The 22,721-nt window shown below is 42.2% G+C and overlaps 1 protein-coding gene across 1 annotated transcript in view; it reads left to right on the forward strand.

Annotated features, from left to right (window-relative positions):
* pard3aa (par-3 family cell polarity regulator alpha, a) overlaps positions 1-22,721 on the forward strand; it is a 315,517-nt gene that overhangs the window by 22,631 nt on the left and 270,165 nt on the right. Inside the window, 1 exon segment of the mRNA XM_030767365.1 lies at positions 13,066-13,167. Coding sequence (XP_030623225.1) covers positions 13,066-13,167 — 102 coding nt within the window.

Here is a 22,721-nt window from a genome sequence, read left to right on the forward strand (position 1 = left end):
AGGTCCTGTCAGATGTATTCTGAATAGCCCTTGTGGCAGTTTGAGAACATATGTCAGTCAAATTTTCCAGGCTGTCTCTTTGGAGGTAGCACAGCAGGGCTTTCTTTAACTCTCTCTGACATACGGACTCTGATTGAGCCATCATTTTGGCCCGTTTGATCTGGAAAGGGAGCTGCTTGATCAGCATGCAAATTACAAAGACCTTTGGATCCAAAGCTTCCCATCAGTACCAAAATGTTCCCCATATGTCCGTGTAAAAATAGGAATGTCTCAAAATGAAATGAACATAGCTGTTGCGGACTTTTTTGGGGGGGGGGGGGGGGGGGGGGGGGGGGGTGTTAGTACGAGATATTATAGTAGCAAAAGATTCTGATCAGACCATGGTGGGTAATGAAGTAATTTTGACTTGTAGAATGTTTGCTTCTTAAATGTGTTTATTATATGTGTCACATGTTTAATATGTCTAAAACATTTCTACAGTACTGCTACTTTATGGATTAATAATCCTGTCAGCCACCACCCTTAAGATCTTGCCAATGGACCTAATGCCCTGTTTCCCCAGTTGCAATGTTCTCTTTGATGTGGACTTCCTGCTCATGAAGTGCACTTCCTGTGTTTGCTTCAATGAGCACTTCCCACCGTGTGTGAGCTCATGTTTTATGAGTCCACAGGGATATAATGAAGAGCGTGCACACACACACACACGCACACGCACGCACGCACACACACACACACACACACACACACACAACAACAACATGGTAATCTTCTCTGCCATTCATTCATTTGTGTTTATTCTTCTGCATAAACAAAGACTAGTGAAACAAGTTTTGTTGAATTAATGGGTTTTGGTTTACTGACAGCTGGGGGGTGGGTGGGTGAGGGAGGGAGGTTGGGACATGTGCGTTTTGTGTTGCTGTGAATAGCTGGTTACTTCATATACACTTCGGACGTTCTTAGTCAAACTCACAACATACTCAACTCCCTCTCATATACACATGCAAATAAGAAGTAAAGGTAGTGTGGAGTAAGGTAAGCATACACCTTAACAGTATACCTGCATGAAATTACATCTGAATAAAGGATAGAATAAAGGTATTGCACTTGTTTTTCTGGAACATGCCATGTTGCTGCTTGTCCCTTTATTTGATATCTATTGCTCTGGAAATGCATTAAGTGGAGTCCCTGTTTTCCTGGGTTTCCCCCTTTTTTGCCCCCTATAGAAAAGAGAGCAAGCCTAAACAAAACCAGGGCTCAGTCTGCAGTCCACATACAATGGTGTTGAGAAAGAGCTTTCCAGTTCAGACTTTCACCAGTGCTCCCACAACTCTGTTTTCTTCTCAACTTATTTCCCTGTCTGTTGTTTTGTTTCTTTCTTTTAACTGTTACGATTCTTTCTTCTCCTCCATTCTGTCAGATGTTCAGACTTGTGAATATTGGATTGTTGCCTGGATTGGATTGGCAGTAATTTGTGTGTGTGTGTGTGTGTAAACATCATGTGTGTGGTACACACCTCTGCACTTCCTGTTTGAATAGCCTGATTTCTGGTTGTTCTTAGAGAGTTGGACCAGAGGACACTGGCTAGGTCAAAGCACAGTTATTAGGGACAATATACTCAATACCCTAACTCATACCACAGTGCTAGCTTTTGTCTTGATGCATTCACACTTCAATTTACGCACCCTTAAAATTTGTTTCACCTCCACAGTGGCTGTTAGTCCAAGCTTTCAGTACAATTGCATTCTAATACAATTACAGTCACTGCTCTGGTAAATGCTAACCTTTACAACCCCCACAGGTCTCTTCATAAATACATTACCAGTCAGCTACCATAAAGGGGTTCAATGCCTACTTCTGTTTACAAACATCACAGCCATGTCTGTTGTGCCTCCCTGATCTGTGCCCATCTGACCCATTTTGAATCAGAGCCACTTGTTTTAGTCTCCTTGATGCCTCCGTTGTTCCTTGGGCTGATATTTTTGCACCATCTCCTGAAAAGGCAGGTTAATGAGTTTAATAGTAACAATTCAGAGCCGTAACAAAGACTCAGTTAAAAAGCGCTGTCTTGATTGAATTCACTCTCCCAGCCTTGAGGTTTTTTTTTTTTTTTTTTTTTTCTCCCCCCACTACGTTAATTTTTCAGAGCGACATGTTCAGTAGATAAAGTAAAGGTTAATTCAGACAAGTCTCAATGCTCACAGTAAAATAGAGAGGGGCCGATGTCTTAGTATTGCTACGTGATACGCAGGTTGTTTTTTTTTTTTTTTTTTCCGCTCAGTGATATGAGCAAATATGAATTCCATTTCTAACACATTAGAAGAGAAAATGATAAGGTTTGTGTCTGAAATTATACACAATATTCTTCTTTTTGTCACCTGCACCTATCTGAGGATCTGGAAATTTGTTGGCCCCCCCACCTTTTATTGTACACCTCGTTTCCTACTTGAGTTTCTGGAGGTTTTTTTATAACACTTTAGTTGAAATGTTTCAGATGAATCCTAGATTTTATCTTAATTTGACAATATTTCAATTGTCATTGTCTCTTTAAAAAAACAAAACAAAACAAAACAAAACAAAAAAAAAATGAATGAAAACAAATGAAAAAATGAAACAAAACAAAACAACAACAACAACAACAACAACAAAAAGTGTTTTATCAGCTTCAGTTTGATTGGTACAGGTTTTAGATAAGTTTGTCTTCCCTTCCCTAGGTGCTGGGGCATTAATGGGTTAAACGGGAGATCAAGTCCCAACTAGAAAAGATTATCTAAATAAATAATGTTCTGTTCACAGGAAACCATGCGTTCTTCCCTCCAAAATGAAACATGAACTAACTGAATGTCAGTTATCAACAGGGATTAATCGCTTAGATTGGTTAAATAATGAAGCATGCATTTTCTTAAATCCTATCCTACCATTGCTACACCCTCTATTACTTTCTTAATGCAGCTGTAAATGTAGTCATAATACTTGAAGCTAAAATCTTTCACCTTACTGTTACATCTGTGTTTTTTGCAGTCTTTATCAGGAAAAAAAAGTTTTTTTTTTTGTTTTTTTTTTTAATACAGTGCGTGAAACTGAAAACAAAAGCAATGCATCTTGACCCGCTGAACATTAGTCTACCTGGACACCCAAACTGAACACCCTGCAGTGTCAGTTGTCACATGCTGGTTGTCAAAGGTGTATTTACCTCTGAAAGTTAGTTTCAGACTGAAACCCTCATGTCAGGGAGATGACAATTATTTGGGACATAAACGAATGATGTCATGCTGGAGGTGGTGAGGTCATCGAGAGGGTTGGGGGCATTCAAAAACATAGTTAAACAATACAGGCTGCGATGTGTACCTGTGTGTGTGCATGTGTCTGTGTGTCTGTCTGCCTGTCTGTAGAGAAAAAATGGCAGAACTTGGTGAATCAGCCCATGTTTTGCGGAGTGCTTTTTAATACACTGCATTCTTAACATGACGCTACACTTCCAGACTGGAAACTATTCAAGAAGCATTTGCCTTATGTTAAGTCGTAATGAAGTGTGGCGTATGTTTTCATCACCGGACCATTCAACGTGCGGTAATTGAATGTGTCTTCCAAGTACTACAAAGTGGCCTTAATGGCTGAACAACTCTGAAACATGGATTACTGTTTATTTACCCTTTCAATCTGTGTAGTCCATCCACGCTCATAGTTTTCATAACGCCATATGTCCTGTTTTATCCCCATGCTGGTTTCTCTGTGCTTTTTCTGATACCCTCGCACCGCAGAATGTTTCACTTGGCGTGGGCATAGCCACCATCTGGCTAACATAACTCCCACTTATGAAATAACAAACAAATGTACTCTGAGATTATGCTGACTGCTGTGTGTCTGAGTGGTGGGATTTTATGGTGTCCAACCTGTTTTGTGTGAACATGCTGAGTGGTGTGAAATAAATGTAAAGACTAACATTTGACACAGTAGCTGTATGTGAGTTTTCATGTGAGTTAACATGACTACAGCTCCATGTTTAAGCTATTGGGCGACAAACAGTGATATTGCTCCACGGGCACCTACATCAGTCCCATTGCATTTGTCAAATATGTGTGAAATAATTACTAGGGAAATCAGAACACCCATTTACCTGTATGCTCGTCCAATGAAAAATTTGAGAGGCTGGGGACCGGATCAAATCAGAATTGTTGGATCACCTGCTGACCAGCACTCTGGCATGAAGCCAACGCTGAGGTCTGATGACAGAAACATATATTTCTTTAGCCTTTATGGAAACCTCCTATTGAGGCCAGTTTATTTCTCTTCTGGAGTCAGATCTGAGAAGATGAGTGCTATACTGTAGTCCACAATACTTGGAGAAATGAATATTAGTTTAGCAATTTGACTCTGAGGGTCCCTCCTGTTGAACAAACATTACATGTTCTCCCAGGGTTCGACCCCCACCCCTCTACCCTCGTCCCCTCCACTTTCATCACAGTTCAGTGTGTTCCACAGAGCCTTAGTTTCCACTCAAGAGAGTAAAGTGATCTCCCTCTGCAGGTATGCTAACGCTAACTCACTCTAGGCTGTGCTTAGCTGGTTCACCTTTGTGTAGCCGCGGTGGTTTTACTGCACAGGAAACGACTAGAATTCCCTGCTGCTTCATGGTTCTGAGGAACGTGGAGCTTTTTGCTAATGGCCCAGCCTAACTCAGGGGTAAAAGCTGGCACTGGGCCCACTGCACAATGCTAAGGCAGCCAGTGCTATTGGGCCAAGCTAAATAAACTCGCTAGCCTATGGCCTTGAAAGCTTAGCCCGAGGATGCTAAATGCTAGCGCTGCTCAGACATACTTGGAACATTAACATGCCACTTAGAGAGTCTCTTTTGCTGGAGAGGATTTCAAGTTAAATGAAAAGCAAATGGAACGTCTCTGCCTCAACATTGTTTCTTGCCTTGGGAGAAAACTAAAGAGAAGAAGGTCATTTTCTGTTGCCCCAAAGCCCAGCTATCTCTATATGTTGTGCCTTCTTCTCTTCATCTGATTGAGTCACTTAGCACTGGTCACACACACACACACACACACACACACATGCAGAGGTGAGTTCTGGTCAAGGAATGTGTTCAGTGTGGTACTGCCTCTCATTTCACGGGTGATTTATCGGTTTCCACAGCTGTGCTCTTTTCTCCCTACATTCCTTCACGGTGGGCATGCATTTACCTCTCTCTCTCTCTCTCTCTCTCTCTCTCTCTCTCTCTCTCTCTCTCACTCACACACACACACACTTTCCCCATCTCTTTTCCCTCCCTCACCATCCCTTTCATCTCACTCACGAACCCATAAAACCGCTTTTCACCCAAAGATAGCGTGGCTTCCCCCCCAACCACCAAAACCTCCAGCAGATGAAGCTCATCGCTAATGTTTTAATTCAGATAATTATATGTCTTTGGCTATTTTTTCAATAGGATCTGTATGAATGTTGAATTTGTCATGGCTCTTTTAACTGTCACAGTATTTGTCCCTTATGTTCTCTGTTATATTTGTCGAGCTTTGAGTTGCGGTTAGAGTTCTTCAAAAAAGAGAAAAGCAAAACAAAACAAAACAAAAAAATACACCTTTTTGTAGCCATCATTCTAAAAGCTGCTTATTCAAACAAGACATTTGGTGTTGATCACACAAAAGAATAAAAAGGAAAGCACCTCGACCATTAAGGGAAACCATTAGTGCTTTTGAACAATCAGTTTGTATCAATACTCAGAATGTTGTTTCTGTTGGAGCTGACTTCAAAGCAACCTTACACTCTTTCTTTCTCTCTCTCTCTCTCTCTCTCTCTCTCTCTCTCTCTCTCTCTCTCTCTCTGAGAGCCTGAGTGAATCTATACTCTTTTGGTCCTGGAATGATAGTTCTGAACTGGGTCAGAATGAGTCAGCATGAATAGGCAGATGGTTCGGGTATCTCAGTTCCTCTCTAAATGTGACCTCTTTACATGATTCTGTCTGTCTCTGGAGTCAGTCTGGCTAAAAGGCTGGAAGTTCAAACACACTGTGTCATATCCTTGGAGCTTGACTAAACGTTTTCACTTCAACAAATTTCTCCTCCTCCCTCCTCCTTATTCTTTCCCCGTCTAAACCAATTTCCAGTTCTTTTCTCAACCCCTGCCCCTCCCCCACCCCACCCCACCCTCCCTCCTGTGTTCAGGGAACCCTCTCTCCTCTGAGGTGGATTACTGTTCCATGTAGTTTTTGAAATGCTTGAATTGTTGCATCCTTCTTTGTGCTATGTAGTGATATTACTGTTTATATAATGTTGTTGTATAGCTGTGTTTAGCATTTCTGTAGAGCAGATGAGGGTTCTATACCTTTCAGTTCTTTAAGAATTATCTCTGCTTTCAAAAGTAGTTTCTGCTAAGCAATGGATCTTATGCTTCAGAGACACTGAGCTGAAAGAGTGACAGTCCGGTTGCTTTTATGGTAATAGATGCGTCACACTCTTGAAGACATGGAATCCATATTTAAGCCTTGTTTTATCTTCTTTACCGCAACACTCCAGTTTATGGTCTGAATGTGTGTGTGTGTGTGTGTGTGTGTGTGTGTGAGAGAGAGAGAGAGGGTCACGGTTCTAGAGGACGGTGTTTGATTTCTGTCCATCCCAGCTGTCTGCACTCAGACCGGATTAAGACAATATTAATAACATGTTATTGATAACGCACAAGGACGCACGCGCACACACACACACACACACACACACACACACACACACACACACACACATACTGCAGCTGACGGTATTGTGTCTCAATCTCAAATATCTTGTTGCATTGTATGCTTCAAACAAGCATTTCTTCTTCTCAGTGATTGATTTACAAGAGTAAGAGTTAAAAGAAAAAAAGAAACAAAAAGAAAAAAGAAAAAAAAAACTTGCACTGGGTCGCCTATGATGTTAGTTTTGTCAGGAGAGGGTGATGGCTCTGACAAAGATTTGTTGACTTAATCAGTATGAGATCAAACAGACAGAGACAGAGTTGGTAGTGAGATAGGTAGATCGACTACTAAGATAACCCAGATGGAGACATAAAGACTAGGAGTAAACTATGAGACAACAATGGTGTTTATGTATCACTAGAGAGACATGAAAAAGGGGGAAGTAAGATGTCAGTGTGTGTGTGTGTGTGTGTGTGTGTGTGTGTGTGTAAGAAACAGAGAAAGAGTAGCAAACGCTGATGAGGTGACGCGACCGTTCATGAATCAGTTGGGAGCCATAGCTCTCACTGAGACATGACCTCACCTCTGTTTCTCTCTCTCTCTCTGAAAGAGCATATGGTCGCTCATCATCCTCTAACCACCACTGGGCACACAGTGGAGATAAACTGGAACAAATCTGGACACATGGATCCACTGTCTCCATGACCAGCCCTTTTAAAACACACTAAGATGTCTGAGGGTCATGGCTTTGGCCCAAGCAGATAGAGTGAAGTTTAATGGGCTTACAGAAGCCTTATCACTCTATTACAACACATACACAGGACTGCATTGGCAAACATTACACAGGAAGTGTTAAAAAAAACCCAAAAAACAATCTGAAATATGCTTGAATCATTGCCTACAATTGTTATACACTCCTTAAATAAGAGAGTATTTTATAGTCCGTAATTACGCGGGAAAATCCTATTTCATTAGGCCATATTTTTGTTTGTTACAGTTGCTTGCTTGGAACAGGCTGTTTCCACAACACAGTGTCCTATTGCAGTGCTTACTCCATGTACTTCCACTGTGTGACTCAGTTACTGAAACTGTGTACAGGAGGGAGGCACTGGGGAGATGGCATTGTGGGTAACTCCTTAACAAACAGGAGACGAGTCGTAGCATGCCTGTTGTCACCGCGTTCTACACCAAGTGCTCCTACGCTGAGCTTCTCAAAGCTCCTCTCATGGGTGTTGTGTGTCAGGCTGTCCCTACAGACTCCATTGCTTTTTGTTTGTTTGTTTGTTTGAGAGTGTGTGTGTGTGTGTGTGTGTGTGCGTGCACGCTCGTGTGCGTGTGTGTATGTGTGATATTAATTTCCTGTGTGCCATCAGTACTCAGGGATGCTGTTTGTCTACAGTTGGATGCAAAGGACAGGCCCAAACAAGCCACTGTGTATTGGTTCTTGACAAATGTTAGACCTCTGGACACATCAATCTATCACACTTTGATTTGCCTTTTATCTCTAATTAACGGTGACTCTGCAGCTGTTTTGTCATAACCGTAGTCCTCTAAATGTAAATGTAGGTCATTCGCATCAACAGATGTTTAATAAAGGTTGTTCACATGTGACATCACAGCTATGGAACGTCTTACTTTCATCAAACTGTGCTGCACTTTAGGTTTTAGTATTTTTTCCAAGTCCTCACACTGTCAGTTAATACTGTACAGTTTTCTCTGATTCGTGCCCTCTTCCATCTGATTTCCCTAATTCCTGGGGATGTTCTGACTACCATGGTATAGGATGAGATCTCAGATGAGACTTTGAAAAAGGAGTAATTTTGGAGCACATTTGGCAGGAGTTTCAGTGAAGGAGACCACTCCACTTTCTGACGTTTGGCACAGTGACTGAGGTGAAATGTCCGAAGTCTGAAGCCTGAGGGAAAGACATTATCAACTGTGGTTCACTGTGGTTCAAAGCACACATTCCTGGACTGTGATGCCCACAGATTAGTTAGACATGGAGGGTAAAACATATGAGCAGCTCTTGAGTCAACTGACCGTAAATGTCAATCTGGAGTACAAGCAGGTTGTTTCAGAAAGACCAGTTTCATAGATCATTTCACAGAGCTGGTTTGGGCTGAAGAGCATAAACCCCATATTATATGTCTAAAAAAATGCACAATTGCAAGTAAAGTGATGTAAAGAAAAGAAGGAGTGGTCTGTTCAACTGAGAGAAAAAAAGCCATAAGATGAGTTAGAAATATGCGCATGTGTAGTGTATGGCAGAGGAAGCTTAGGGACATGAGTGCTTGTTTCCCATGGTGAAGAGCTTTGGCAGCTCAGGTAAGGTGTAGCATTGACTGTCTCAGTCACTGGATCTTAACCCCCCCCCCTCCCCATAATGTGTGGTCATGTTGTCTGTTGAGGACTAGGTGAATCATTTCATTGTTTTCTTTAAGCATAAAGACACAGTGGCTTAGTGTTTTAAGCAGATCAGATAGAAAGCTGTTGAAAACATTATGTTGACAGTGATTAAGGTTGTGAGTGATTGTTATCTGCTGCAAAAGGAAATGACTTTGCAAGGTGACATGCCAGGTCAAAGGTAATTTGAAAACAACCCAGAAAGAACAAGTCTCTTAATCTGTCTCCACAATGTCTGTCTCTCTTTATGTGCCTGTGTGTGTGTGTGTGTGAGGCCTTTACATCAGCCCCTGACCTTGTGACAGTGTTTACCATTGCTTCACACAGACCCTTACCACTGTTTGACTGGTTAAAAACACTAAAGCTCCTTGCATTGAGAGTGCGAAAGACAACATTTACCCAAGGGCTCAGGTTTAGTTTTCACAATGAGAAACGGTTCTTACCAATGAAAGTTTTGTTTTTTAATCAATTTGTCTAGGCCAGTAAAATTTTCAAATTGTTTTAGACCAGTTTGGTCCTGCATTTGGAAGGATTAATGGGAATAATATTCTCTGCTAGCTTAAGTCACCCTTTTCAGTCTGTCGTTAATGGCGTTGGCTTTTGACACCATTAGATTTCCTTCTTTCTTTCTTTCTTTCTTTCTTTCTTTCTTTCTTTCTTTTTTTTTAACGACAGCCGAGGTAACAATGGCGCTATTGACTCGTGTCACAGAGATATGTGTCTCAGAGAGTTTGAGCATGTGCCTTTGGAAAGGAAAAAAATATTCTCAAATTGTTCAACTCAGAGGCAAAAGCAAGGTTATGCCCCAGTAGTAGTTGCAGAAGTAGAAAAATATTTGAATACGTTCCAGAGTGACTCGTGAATGTCATTTTTCTTTTCTCTGTATCATTCACTCCATCTCTTTTGTCTTTCTTTTTTTGATGGCTATAGCCTTCAGCTGTCTTTCAACATGTTCGGTATATATACCAGTCATACCTCTTTAATCTCCTGCTTGACTTAAAACAGCTGGATTGCCTTACACAGGTACATAGGTTCTCTGTACAAAGGAGCCCTTGTTACACACATCTCTGACTCTTATCGGCGTTCATCATCGACACCACCTTTCACAGCCTCCGCTTTGAGAGGTGTAGACGTTGCAAGGTGTGTGTTTGTGTGTGTGTGTGTGTGTGTGGTGGGGGGGAATTGAGCATTTGGTGGTGTACAGTAAATATTCTTGTATGTTTTGTTTTCTCTGTATGAATAAAATTTGATCGGGCATTTTTCTCTAAATTGAGGGGGGTTGTGTGTCCCTGTGATAGAGAAAAAAATAAATAAATTTAAAAAAAGGAGATGGAGGATGTCTATGGTTGTGTGTGTGTGAGAGAGAGAGAGAAAGTGTGAGAGTTTTAATTATTAAGCATTGGGGACAAAACCTGTGGTTTGCGTGTGTGTGTTGCATGTGCGTTCTGTGTGAAAAATTTGCTCTCTGACCCCGATTGACCTGGCTCTAGGAGGCAAGCATCTGGCAACATCAACAGGACAGTGGACTGAAGTCCAGCATCACACACACTCACACTCTCTTTCATCTTTTTTTTTTTTTCCCCCCACTAGACGCGCCCTGATCTGTCTGTCCAGCCCTGTCAGCTGTATCTGGGGCGGTTTGTTCACTTCCTAAATCAGGCATGAGAAGACACACCGTTTTTTCCCCCTCAAAAAATCCCAACAACCTCATAAATAATTGGCGCCCTTTGCATGCTTATGGAGATTTTCTTTTTTTCTTTCTTCTTTTTCATCACAGCTCAAGCTCTATCCGTTTCTCTCAGGCACATTGATAAATCCACGGGTAAGCTGCCTGTCGTTTTCTGCTTCGTCTGCTTTCGGCAGAGAAGGGGAAAGTTAGTCAGGGATGTTGTGGCATGCAGTCCAAGTTCAGAATTTGTTCAGATATTTGCTGATTCTCTTTGTGGCTTTGTGGCTAGTAAATGTCTTCCAGATACCCTGGCCAAACCGACAAACTCATTGACATTTCTCTGCAATAAACATGGAAAAAGAGAGAAAAAAGCCCCATTTTTTTTCTTTTTAATTCAAGTTTGTTTGTGACTAAGTGAGACAAAAGATTTTTTTTTCTTCTTTTTTTTTTTTTAAGTCTGTTTATGGTTCACTTGAATGGTCATATTTCAGGCATTTTACTGAAGGTCAAACACAGTATAAAATGTTATTTTCAACTGTGGGCTTTTTGCTTTTTGCCAGCTACTTCAGGCTGTCATATTTTTCATTAAGATGTACTAATAGTTTTAGGACGTTGTCGTTGTGTTTACTAAAATTAAAATGCAACAGGTTTGTAGCTTTAAACATGAGCGAAAAAGTTCCGTTTTTTTTTTTTTTTATCAGAGGTTGCTGAAATTCAAGGCTGGTTTCCCCACATGAGGATGAATACAACATTGTCGAATAATCCACACAAAGTGATTTGACCACAGGGCTTAGAGAGAGCATGAAAGACCGAATGGAATATGCGTTGAAAGAGTGAGAATTAGAGGGTGGAGGCAAAAGACAGAGGGCAAAGGGCCTAGCAAAAGAAAGATGACTGGTCTGGATTTGCTTGCTTTGCATTTGGATGGTGTAGAGTGATAACTCGCACTGCAGGGATTTGAACCCAACATCTTATCTGATACGATCATCGTCATCATCGTCCTCGTCATCATCTCTCTGAACGTGTTCCAGGACCTTGGCATGCCAGCCTGGCTCAGAGGATTCAGCCTGGGATTGGTGCAAAGCTGCTCGCTGCACTGTACCTCGGCATTCTTCTACGCGCTGATATCAGATCAGCCGCCAGGCCACAGTTTTAAGGACCCAAGGCTGGTGAGCGATGTGGGCAGTAATGACTGAGGGTCTCATTCTGGCTGTATGGTTTGGATGGTTTTTGTAAGGGAGATAAAAATGGATGGTGGCCTGTTTTGATTAATAAATCACATTTTAAATGTTTTTTTTTTGCTCAGTAATGTGACTAGGGCCAATTGCTGTGTAGTCAGCATGACTCCTTTCATCACTAGAACCATAACTGGCTGTGTTTGTGTGTGTGTGTGTGTGTGTGTGTGTGCTTGACAGAGCCAGTTTCCATGTCATGCCGCGTTTATCTTAACACACACACAGATGTCCTGACAGTGTATGTGGACTCCTGTCAAAGCCATGTGAAACACCTAGTTTTAAGAGCTCTGTGTCTCATTCCCCCTTCTGCTGACAGTTTGATGTTCTGTTTTCATTGTTGTCACTTCCTTGTTCCAATCAGTTAATTAATTAGGCTGGGCACCTGTTTATCACCTGTTAATCTACTCTGCCTGGCTGTTTGTGTGAATACTCCTAGTTTTATTCAGTTTGCTGTGTGGAATTTGTCTTCACCTGATGTGTATGCTAATCCTGAGATCTCTGTGAAGTTTGTTCTGAATCTTGAAACCTGAGTTTTCTGTGTATCCTGTGCCTGTTCTGTTCCTGGTCTGTTGTATTCCCTGGTCATACCCTGTTCAAATAAATTCTGAGTACATCTGCAAATGTATCCAGTCTCACCTCAAGTTCGTAACAGCAGTCTTGGCTTGATATCTGATATGTCATGGTAGCTCCTCTCAAATTAAAAATTTGATAAGAGCAGCACAATATAACATCCCCTCTTTTAAAACCAGCAGAGAGTGTTGTTTTTTAAGGTTTCAGTAACTTGTCTTCCTTTAAACATGAAATAAAATGGCATAGTTGAAATGCATCACCTATCTGTGAGGACACTGGACTGTGTTGATGTCGTGTGTGTGTGTGTGTGTGTGTGTGTGTGTGTGTGTATTTCTGACTGTGGAGAAAGAAAAAAATGAACTCTCTTAAGAATGGCTGCACATTATGCAGACTAGACAGCCAGACAACACACTGTCAGACCTCAGACAGTGGAGAGAACCAAATTAATTCTTTCCTCTTTCAAATGTGTGACACATCCATGCACTAAGTGATCTGTCTCCTCTCTCTCTCTCTCTTTCTCACAGGACCCTGGTTATTGGGTTCAGGTTCACCGACTGGAACATGGTGATGGTGGGATCTTGGACTTGGATGACACCCTATGTGATGTGGCCGACGACAAAGACAGAGTGAGTCACTTGTGCGTGTGCGTGTGTGTGTGCGAGAGAGAGAGAGAGAGAGAGAGAGAGCAAGCGAGCGAGCCCCAGGAGATCTTTCTGAAGCCCTCTATGCATCTTTGAGAGTTGTGAGTCAGCTGAATACTCATTGACATAAGTGGCTGTAGATGAGGTGGTCTCCCTCTATCTCATTCTTAGGTCTTTCATTTCTCCTGATTAAGCTGGCAAGAGTATGAGCAAGTAAATAGTTATGCAGAGTTGACACAACACGCATCAAATATTCATGTACCTCCGCCATACAGGCAAATCTCCTAACAGAGAAACACTATCTCTCTCTGGCTGTCCTCTCTGAATAACTACTGTCTCTGTCCTTTAGCTGATTGTTGGTTTGGTTGCTGCAAGATGGATCTTTGTAGAATCATTTCCCTATGTTTAGGACTGACCAGGATGTGCCCTACTGCAATGATCTATGATACGTATCATTTTCCCCAGCTGCTACTTCTTCCCTAATCTTTTCCTCTGCCTGTCGGACATGCTGATGTGTGTGTGTGAGAGAGAGTAACTGATTTAAGATGACACATGCTTGTTTCACTACCAAAATGAGTCGCCTAACTGTCTTCAACTCCCTTCAGTATTATCAGTATATGTCATGAATCATATATTCGCTCCGTGAAACAAAGGTGTGTATTCAGTATATACCACTTACGAGGATGAAGTTTACGCAAAACTACTCAGCGGTGAGCAGTCCATCCTGTCCGTGACACAACTGTGAAATTAGCATCAGCACTAATGACCTTGTCCGTTGAGCTGCTAAATGCTGCGCCTTTTAGCTACTGAGCTAATTACTCACCGTGGTTCACTCCTGCAGGGCGTCCTACGGCAGCTAGTCTGCTAATCAGCTAACATAGCATTGACTTTCTGCGGTTCGTTAATCTGTCTCCTAATTGTCCTAAATGTTTTGGCTTACTCCCTGCAATTCAACAACAGATAAGAAGCTAAGCTCTTTCGCGTACGCGGTGTTGCGAGGTTTATCCTGTTTATTCAAAGTCTTACTTTAGATGAAATTTGTTAGAGCTGTAAGACGAAGAAACTCGCTGTTTTGGCTGAGTTCACTACACTGTCTGAGCAGTTAAGAATTTTGTCATCTGAAATGCATGAGGAATCGTTCCTGCCAAAACACCCGGCCTCAGTGGACATACGCCATGTTACGCAACGCTGAATACATCACCCCCAAAAGAGAAACAGGGCTGTCTACTGCCTGAATACCCACCATTCTCTTTGAAGCATAAATTAGCTTGGCAGTATGGCAGTCTGACTAAACATAGCGTTCAGAATTCAGGAACGAAACACATTGCGTTTCAGAGCTTTTTTTTTTTTTTTTTTTTTTTTGGTAATTAACATTAAAAAAAAGAAAGAAAAGGAAACATTGAGAACTCACTGAAAACACATAGCCAATGGTTAATAAACATCTTCATAGTAGCTTCAGACCAAATAGGCCTACATCATTATTAGCTGGGCTTGTGCTTTTCCTATTCTTTCTTTAAGATGCTGAGTTTTGTTGTGTGTAACAAAGTAATACCCATAATTATAAATGAAAGCAATAAGATCATAAGTTGCAAATGACCAAAAACACACAAAAAAGAACATTTCAGGTTCTTATGATGGGGTTTTCAGCAGCACAAAGTATCCTTAAGGTGTATCCATGTGTGCACACGTGTGTGCGGTTTATGTCTCTGTAGAGAATGCCCTCATCTTGGGACCATCAGGCTCTTTATTTGCTGGGTGCCATGGTAACGTGTCTGGCAGGACTGGGAGTGAGACACACACACACACACACACACACACACCTGCAGCCCTGCTGTTTGAGACACTTTTCTTCAAGGACAGTTCTGCATACACGCCCTCTCCTCCATCTTTCTCTTTTTCTTAGTGAATCGTGTCTCCTCCTGTTCCACATTTATGTCTTCTCATTTCTCTCCTCATCTTCCACAGTCTCTCACATCTCTCCTCTCTTTTAAGGCATTTATTCTCTCCCCTGAGCTCCACACACCTGTTTTGTTGGACCCCAGGAGTTTCAGGTGACTGTTGAATGTAGTGGTGAACCTAGTGAAAAGCGGCATTTGGCCTTGGGTGTTTGCTTTGTAATTTTGGTCTTTGCTATGGGCTCTGTGGGAGTTATAGCAGATAGCGGAGGGTTGTTGTTTTAATGAATAGGTAGATGAGTGAGGCACTTAATTATGTGTTTGCTCTGTGGGAGACATGCTGCCATCTGTGCCAGCCGTAATGCCCGTTTAAGTGTCATTATGTGCTTTGTATGAGTGTGTTTGTGTGTGTATCTCTCTCTTTCTATCTCTGTCTCTCTCTCTCTGTGCACACACACACACATACAGTGTTGTCAACTATGACAGGAGGTGTGTGGTAACAAACAGTATTCTATGAAACACTTGTTTCCACTTTAGAATGACTCAGTAAGACCTGGAAGGTTTTTAAAATCAAAATGCCAGAGAGAGAGAGAGAGAGAGAGAGAGAGAGAGAGAGAGAGAGAGAGAGTGTTTTGTGGGACTGGTTGCTCTCTCTGTAAGAGCTGTTGTGATAACTCCTGTATCAAATGAGCCCTCTGCCTGTGTAATCATGCCATTACATCTCACAGATCCTCTCCTTTACATACACACACGCTCTCTCACACAACCCAAGTCAGAAGTGTACCCATCAGTGTATGCAGATGTTTTCAGGGTATTCAAACCAGCTTGTGATTAGCCAAGATACTTTTAATGCACCAATCGTTGGTTTTATGACTGAGTTTGAATGAGAAGACATGCTGTATGCTGTTAAGATCGTTGGTTTTATCACTGGGTTTGAACGAGAACACGTGCTGTATGCTGTTCAGATATCTCTACAGATTTAAGGTCTGGCAGGCCAGACAATGAACAGCAAGAACTTGAGTTAGGTCGGAATCTAAGAGTTGTTTTGGGTTGTCGTTTAGTACCTGAAAACACTGCAGCATTTTCCATATTTATAAGGTCTCTCTCCAGCCTTTGGGATTATCTCTCTACTGTTCTGTTGTGTATCAACACACACCACTGATACTTGTAGAGCATGGTAACCCAGATTAGTGTCTAGGATTAAAAAGAGGAGAGATTAATAATGTTAGGACAGTGGAATTAGAGAGGTGAAAGGTCTGTTTAAGGAGTCAAGTACCTAACATGCTGCTACAACGCAAGCAGCTTTTCAACGCATTTCAGAACACAATACTACTGGATACAAATAAAGCAGCTACTTATTAAGTAGCAACCAAACAAACTGGCATTCTTTTAACCAACGTATAAGAAATTCATCATATAGGTACTGGCCTTCAAAAAATTCAAAACAAAAGTCATTCCATCTCCCTAGGAAGCCATGTTCTGGCCTGCCCCATTTGGCCAATGTCTGACCAGTGGGAGACCCACTACAAATAGAAATCCCCAAAGGAGCAACTAAGCCCCACATCGCTTTTTAGAGACTGTGAAAAATGTCCGCTGATTTTCCGCTGTGGCTTTATAGTAAGCGTGTGTGTTTATGACTGTTTATGGGCTAGCACTCTATCATCCAGACCTGAAGAGAAGAGGGGGGGAGGGGGGTTGGATCGGAGAGGGCTGCTGTCACTGGTGAGGCCCAGACGCGTGAGTGTTTTTCCAGGTGTCCCTGTCACCAGAGTCTCCCCCGTTCCTGGATCCAGGGCTGCCTGGCAGTCTGCTCCTCTGGCCTTGACTACAGGAAGCGACATTCTTTTCCAAAACTGTCATTGTGATGCTATGTGGTCTCTGTTTGGATTTGCGAGGCGCGTGAGTGTGTATTTTCAGGCACCGAGTAGACTCTGTTTGTTCCTTATTATATCCTAGTCTGTTTACCTGGTACACATGAATGTACTCTTTTGAACATGTAGGCTCCAGTAGAGCGGACAGTAACGGCATCCGGCGCACAGAGCCGTGTCCTGGACAGCAGCAGGTCTGGCCGGTTTTCTTGCTTGCCCTCCTCTTTAATGACCTTCTGTAGCTCTGTGTGTGTTCCTTTCCCTCAAACCCTCAAGATGTCATTAAGGCACTTAAACTCTACTGAACTCACACTGAACCGCATTCACTGTAACCGCATTCAGTTCCTCTCAGTTTCTCAAAATCCTACTCCCTCAACCCTCACAGTCAAAATGCGAGCGGTTCCTATAATGGAATGGAATACAATTTAGTTAGATTTGAATTGAACAGGACAGAGTAGTGAGCAGTTGTTCCATTCAAATAGGTGAACCGTTGTTGAATGAAACAAGATACATGTTGTATACTTCTTTGGGATTGTGGCCTGTTGCACTTGACTGATATAATTCATTCAGGAACACGATCGTTTGTCATTGGTTGGATAAAACCAACTTCCACACGGGACTTCTCTATTTTCTCTCTCTCTCTCTGTCTCTCTCTCTCTCTCTCTCTCTCTCTCTGCAGTCCCAGTCTTTGACATTTTGCCCATAGCTCTGGAGTCTAGCAGGAAGTTGTTGTGCAGCAGTAGCAGGAAGCAGAGGTCAATGCAGCATGCTGGTTGGTGGCCTGCATGTCCTATACTGCAGTGAGTTATAACCATGCTAAAGGGAGGAGGAGGGTGGGGGAAGGGAGGGACGTGTGTTTGGATTGGCCATTAATCACCACAGAGCAGCCACAGTAATACACCCACACCCTCTCTCTTTCTTTCTCTCTCTCCCTCTCTCTTTCTTTTTCACACACACACACACACACACACACTCACACACACACACACTCACACACGCACGCACGCACGCACAAACACACACGCATACTCTCTGAAGTAGGCACCATATATGTTTTGTGTTTGTGTATATTGTGGTTGTATATATTGTGTGTGACTGTGTGTGGTTTTCTTAGAAAGAAAGAAAGAAAAAAAGAAAATGGGGTGTGTGTGTGTGCATGCATGCGTGTGTGCGTGCATGCGTGTGTGTGTGTGTGTGTGTGTGTGTGTATGTGTGCATGTTTGTGTCTGTCGTTCTTCTCTGTATTAAAAAGCTGCTGTCTTGATGGATATGATCCGGAGGGAATATGTGTTTGAGCTTGTTCAACTGAGTGTGTTTCTGTATGTGGATACTGTACGTGTGAATCAGTTCTGCTTACACTAATTTTCTATACTTAAGAGAAACAACTGCAACCTGAGACACACACACATCCACACACCACACACACACACACACACACATATACACACATTCCTGCTTAAACACATGAACTGCACATTACACATACACAAACACATAAACACATGCATTAGACACACACACGCACATTGCTGTTGAAACACATGTTTATTGCATAGAACACATGCACATTAGGTATAGACACTCCTCAAGCGCATGTGGATCAGCTGTATGGAATGAACACACACACACACACACACACACACACACACACACACACATATATATGCCAGAGAGTAATGCTCAAACAAATGTGTACTTTCAGAAGAAACACACATGCTGTTGTCATGTGAGTCCCTTAGCCAAGCTAACAGCCATAAAACAGAATCCTGTAACTGCTGTAAAAGAAAGAGATTCATCTAATCAAGGACAAGGTCGTCTAAAGAAATCTAAACATTTCTAAATGTTTTTCTCTTACCGTCCAACTAGAATCAACGCCAGCGTGACAAAAGCGCTTATCTGTTCTCCAAGGATTCTGTTTCAAGCACAACACGGCCTGACTTTGAATACATCAGTGACTGAATGGAAAATGAAAGGACGTGGTGGATATTTTGGTTGATTCGTGTAGACTGTAACACAGAATCGGGGCGAGGTGGGGGGGGGTTGTTGGGGGCTTTTCAGAGGGCCTGTCCTTTCTCCTGGAGATAATTGGACTCAGGTGGGTGAATGGGACGTGTGTGAGAGGTCACTGTTAGCACACAGAACGGCTCTGTGTCAATGTGTTTCACTCACATTTACTGGCCTTGTCCCATGACACTGCCGCCTGATTTTTCTCTCTCTCTCTTTCTGTGTGTGTGTGTGTGTGTGTGTGTGTGTGTGTGTGTGTGTGTGTGAAACTAACTTTGCACACATGAACCCATTTCACAAGCACCCGTGCCTTGAATCAGGGCCTAATTATTGTTTAGTCATTCCTCTCATACTAAACTCCACCGTACCACTGATGTATGTGTATATACAGTCAATATCCATGGACACACTCTTTCAACACCACTTTGCAGGTGGCTGCCAGTGACTCGTCCATAGACTAGTAGCGTCCTTTTCTGCCCCTTTCAAATGCCACATTTTTCTGTCTTGAGAATGAACACTGTCTAACACAGAGGATACTGGAAGGCCTATTGTGCTGAGAGTCATACACACACACACTAGTGTCAGTAGTCGGTCAAGCAGACAGCACTGTGTGATTAGATTACAGTGAGGAGTGGTGACTTGGTGCTGTAAGGAGACTGGGGTGCATGTTCAGGGTTGATTTTAATTGTGTTTAATTGTCAAAGTTTGGCCTGAGATAATCTGACCTGTATATATATATATATATATATATATATATATATATATATATATATATATATATATATATGACAGAGAGAGAGAGAGAGAGAGAGAGAGAGAGAGAAAGAGATACAGAGAGACAGAGCGAGAGAGTGATATAGATTATAGATAATGTGTATTTCTCCTTACATGTACTTCCATATTTTCAAATGTTGACATTTTGGTCTGTCAGTCCTCAGAAGGAATACACAGATCCTGAAGAGCCAAGGGTTTGTGGTCAAGTGATCGAGTCCAAAAGCCAAACAGACAAGGCAGAGTCTGTATTTTCTGAGGTAAACAATGTCAGTATATACGGTTTCTGTCTGTGTCACCATGGATACCGTGAAAAGCGATGGAACACCATGTTTATGTTGATGCCTGCGTGTAAATGATCCGAATCGAGCTGATTGAAGAATTAGCTTGCTCTGACATTTGAGTTCAGATGGATAAAGGTAAACAGTTTAGCTGAGAGGTACTTGTGCGTGCGCTACAGTATTGTGCCTACAGACATCCAGTCAGGATGAAATTCACAAAGTTAAAAAATAAATAAATAAATAAATATACACACACACACACACACACACACACATTTTTTTTATATATATATATATATATATATATATATATATATATATATATATATATATATATATATATATATATATATATTAGAGGGTGGATAGTAGAAGATGGATATTTAATATAATCAGAGATTCTAGATGCCATGCTTTGTGGTACACAACAGCTGTGTGTGTGTGTGTGTGTGTGTGTGTGTGTATGTGTGTGTGTGTGTATGTGTGTGTGTGTGTGGTGTCAAAACACTACTGACATAAAACATATAAAAAGGCTCTAATTACTTATTCATGAATCTACTGATACAAGCCTTTCAAAGACTTCCACTGAAGTGTCAAAAAACAAGTGAGGATGTGACATACAGCAGTACAACAACAACAAAAACAAAAACATAAAGGACCAATTCTGAATACATCTGTCTACTCACTGTTAATTAAATACTTTTGGTAGAATGCGAAGGTTTCATGAACAGATCTGGGCTTCAAAACACTTTCGCAGGAGTAGCTCCAATATCACCCCGACCGAAAACCAAGACCGAAACATTGGCCTTCTTATTGGCGGCACAAGCCCCAGTGAAATCTACCTCTGGTTTCCCCCTTCAGAATGTCAGAGCTTTCCAGATACTGAAAACTAGGGCAAACAGAACTATTCCATGGCTGCGCAGGCGAAGACCACACTAAGGAATATCTTCGTATGTTTGTTCACACTTGGCCAGGCTGTGCAGAGTGAATGAAAACGTGTGTGTGTGTGTGTGTGTGTGTGTGTGTGTGAGAGGAGTGTAAGCAGAGGGAGGCTGCGGCGTGAAGCCTGGCGCCGTGACAACAGTGTGTCAGAATATAAGCAATGATGAATCCTACCTCATGAATCTTTGGCCTTGATGTAGGAACGTCTGGCTTTTGTTTGCCGAGGCCTGTTCCCCAGACAAGACACACACACACACACACACACACACACACACTCACACACACACACACACACACACACACACATAGACTCTTTACAGTACAAGTGTGGGGTCAGGGACAATGACTATTATTGTTTGCTAGCGATCGTGCAATAGAAATGCCAATACAATAACAGCCTCTCTCAGTCCAAGTGTAATTGTCCATAACATCACACACACACACACACACACACACACACACACACACACACACGGGGTCTCTCTCTTTCCTCTACACTTCCACACACTGGATGCATTATAGAGAGGCATCGGGAAAGGCAGGCATTTGGTTGGAGAAATTGGATTTCTTGCCCAATTGGCTGCTGAAGTGGTCATTATATGTTGCCGTAGCGATGAGCAAGACTTGCATTGAATGCTTAGAGAATCTCGTGAAGGAGATTGTCAAGGAAGAATGTGAGCAACAAACATAATAATCAATCTAATACATACACACGCACATACACACACACACACACATACACACACACACAGACACACACACACACACACACACACAGACACACATGCACACGCACAGAGATAAACACAGGCTGTGGGTTTTCAGCATGTACCGCACCCTATTATTCTGGAGGGGTGTGTTGTACTTTGGAACACCCTTACTTATTTGTCAGAACTGACTCCAGCGTATTTGTAAATGAAGTACATTTTGTACCAAATTCAGTTAGTTTTTGAAACTGGTCTAAACTCCATAAGAGTGCTGTCTTCCCAGGAAAAGCAAATTTACATTTTAAGCAGACAGAACCTGTGCTGTAATGGATATTAGAGGCACCATATCCAAAATCGATATAGTGCTGCCCTCTAGTGGCTAAACTATGTGCTACAATTAGAGACTGCCAAACAAAAAGGGCAGAATCACACTAGTCCTGTAAGAGTCAATCAGCACTATGTGAGGAGCAGACGGACTCTGTATACACTCACTTTGTTAGTAATTCTAATACTGTACACTAATGTATAGAGGCTAGTGTAATTATACCGAAACTCAGGAAACGAAAGAGTAAGAACATACAAACAGGGCCCCAGAGGGACACGCCCACTGTCCCAGAGCAGACGAACAGCACATCTGATATCCATACAGGCTGACAGGAGGCTGGAGGCCGGGAAACACATCTGGCCTTGTTCCCCTGGGCGGATGTGTCGGCCGGGGTCACTCTCCCTCTCTCTCTCTCTCTCTCTCTCTCTCTCTCTCTCTCTCTCTCTCTCTCTCTCTGTGGATGGTCAGGCACATTGGCAGTCACGCGACCAGCTCTCTCCTCCGAGCGTGTGCTAGCCTTATTCACAAAGGGGAGGCTCACTACTGTGTCACAGGGATATTGGAACAGAGGTCACTGCTAATCGGGTTTTCAGAACTTGGGCGAAAATGGCGAGACAAATAAGTAAATCAGAACAGAAAAAGTTCCTCTCTTGTACGCGATGCAGCTTTTTGGTACTTTATTCATTTATGTTACGACTTATTTGCTTGTTCTTGTTTACTGACATATTTTTATCTAGTGGGTTTGA

The sequence above is a fragment of the Chanos chanos genome, chromosome 3 (assembly GCF_902362185.1).
Source record: "Chanos chanos chromosome 3, fChaCha1.1, whole genome shotgun sequence".
In the NCBI taxonomy this organism is placed as follows: Eukaryota; Metazoa; Chordata; class Actinopteri; order Gonorynchiformes; family Chanidae; genus Chanos; species Chanos chanos.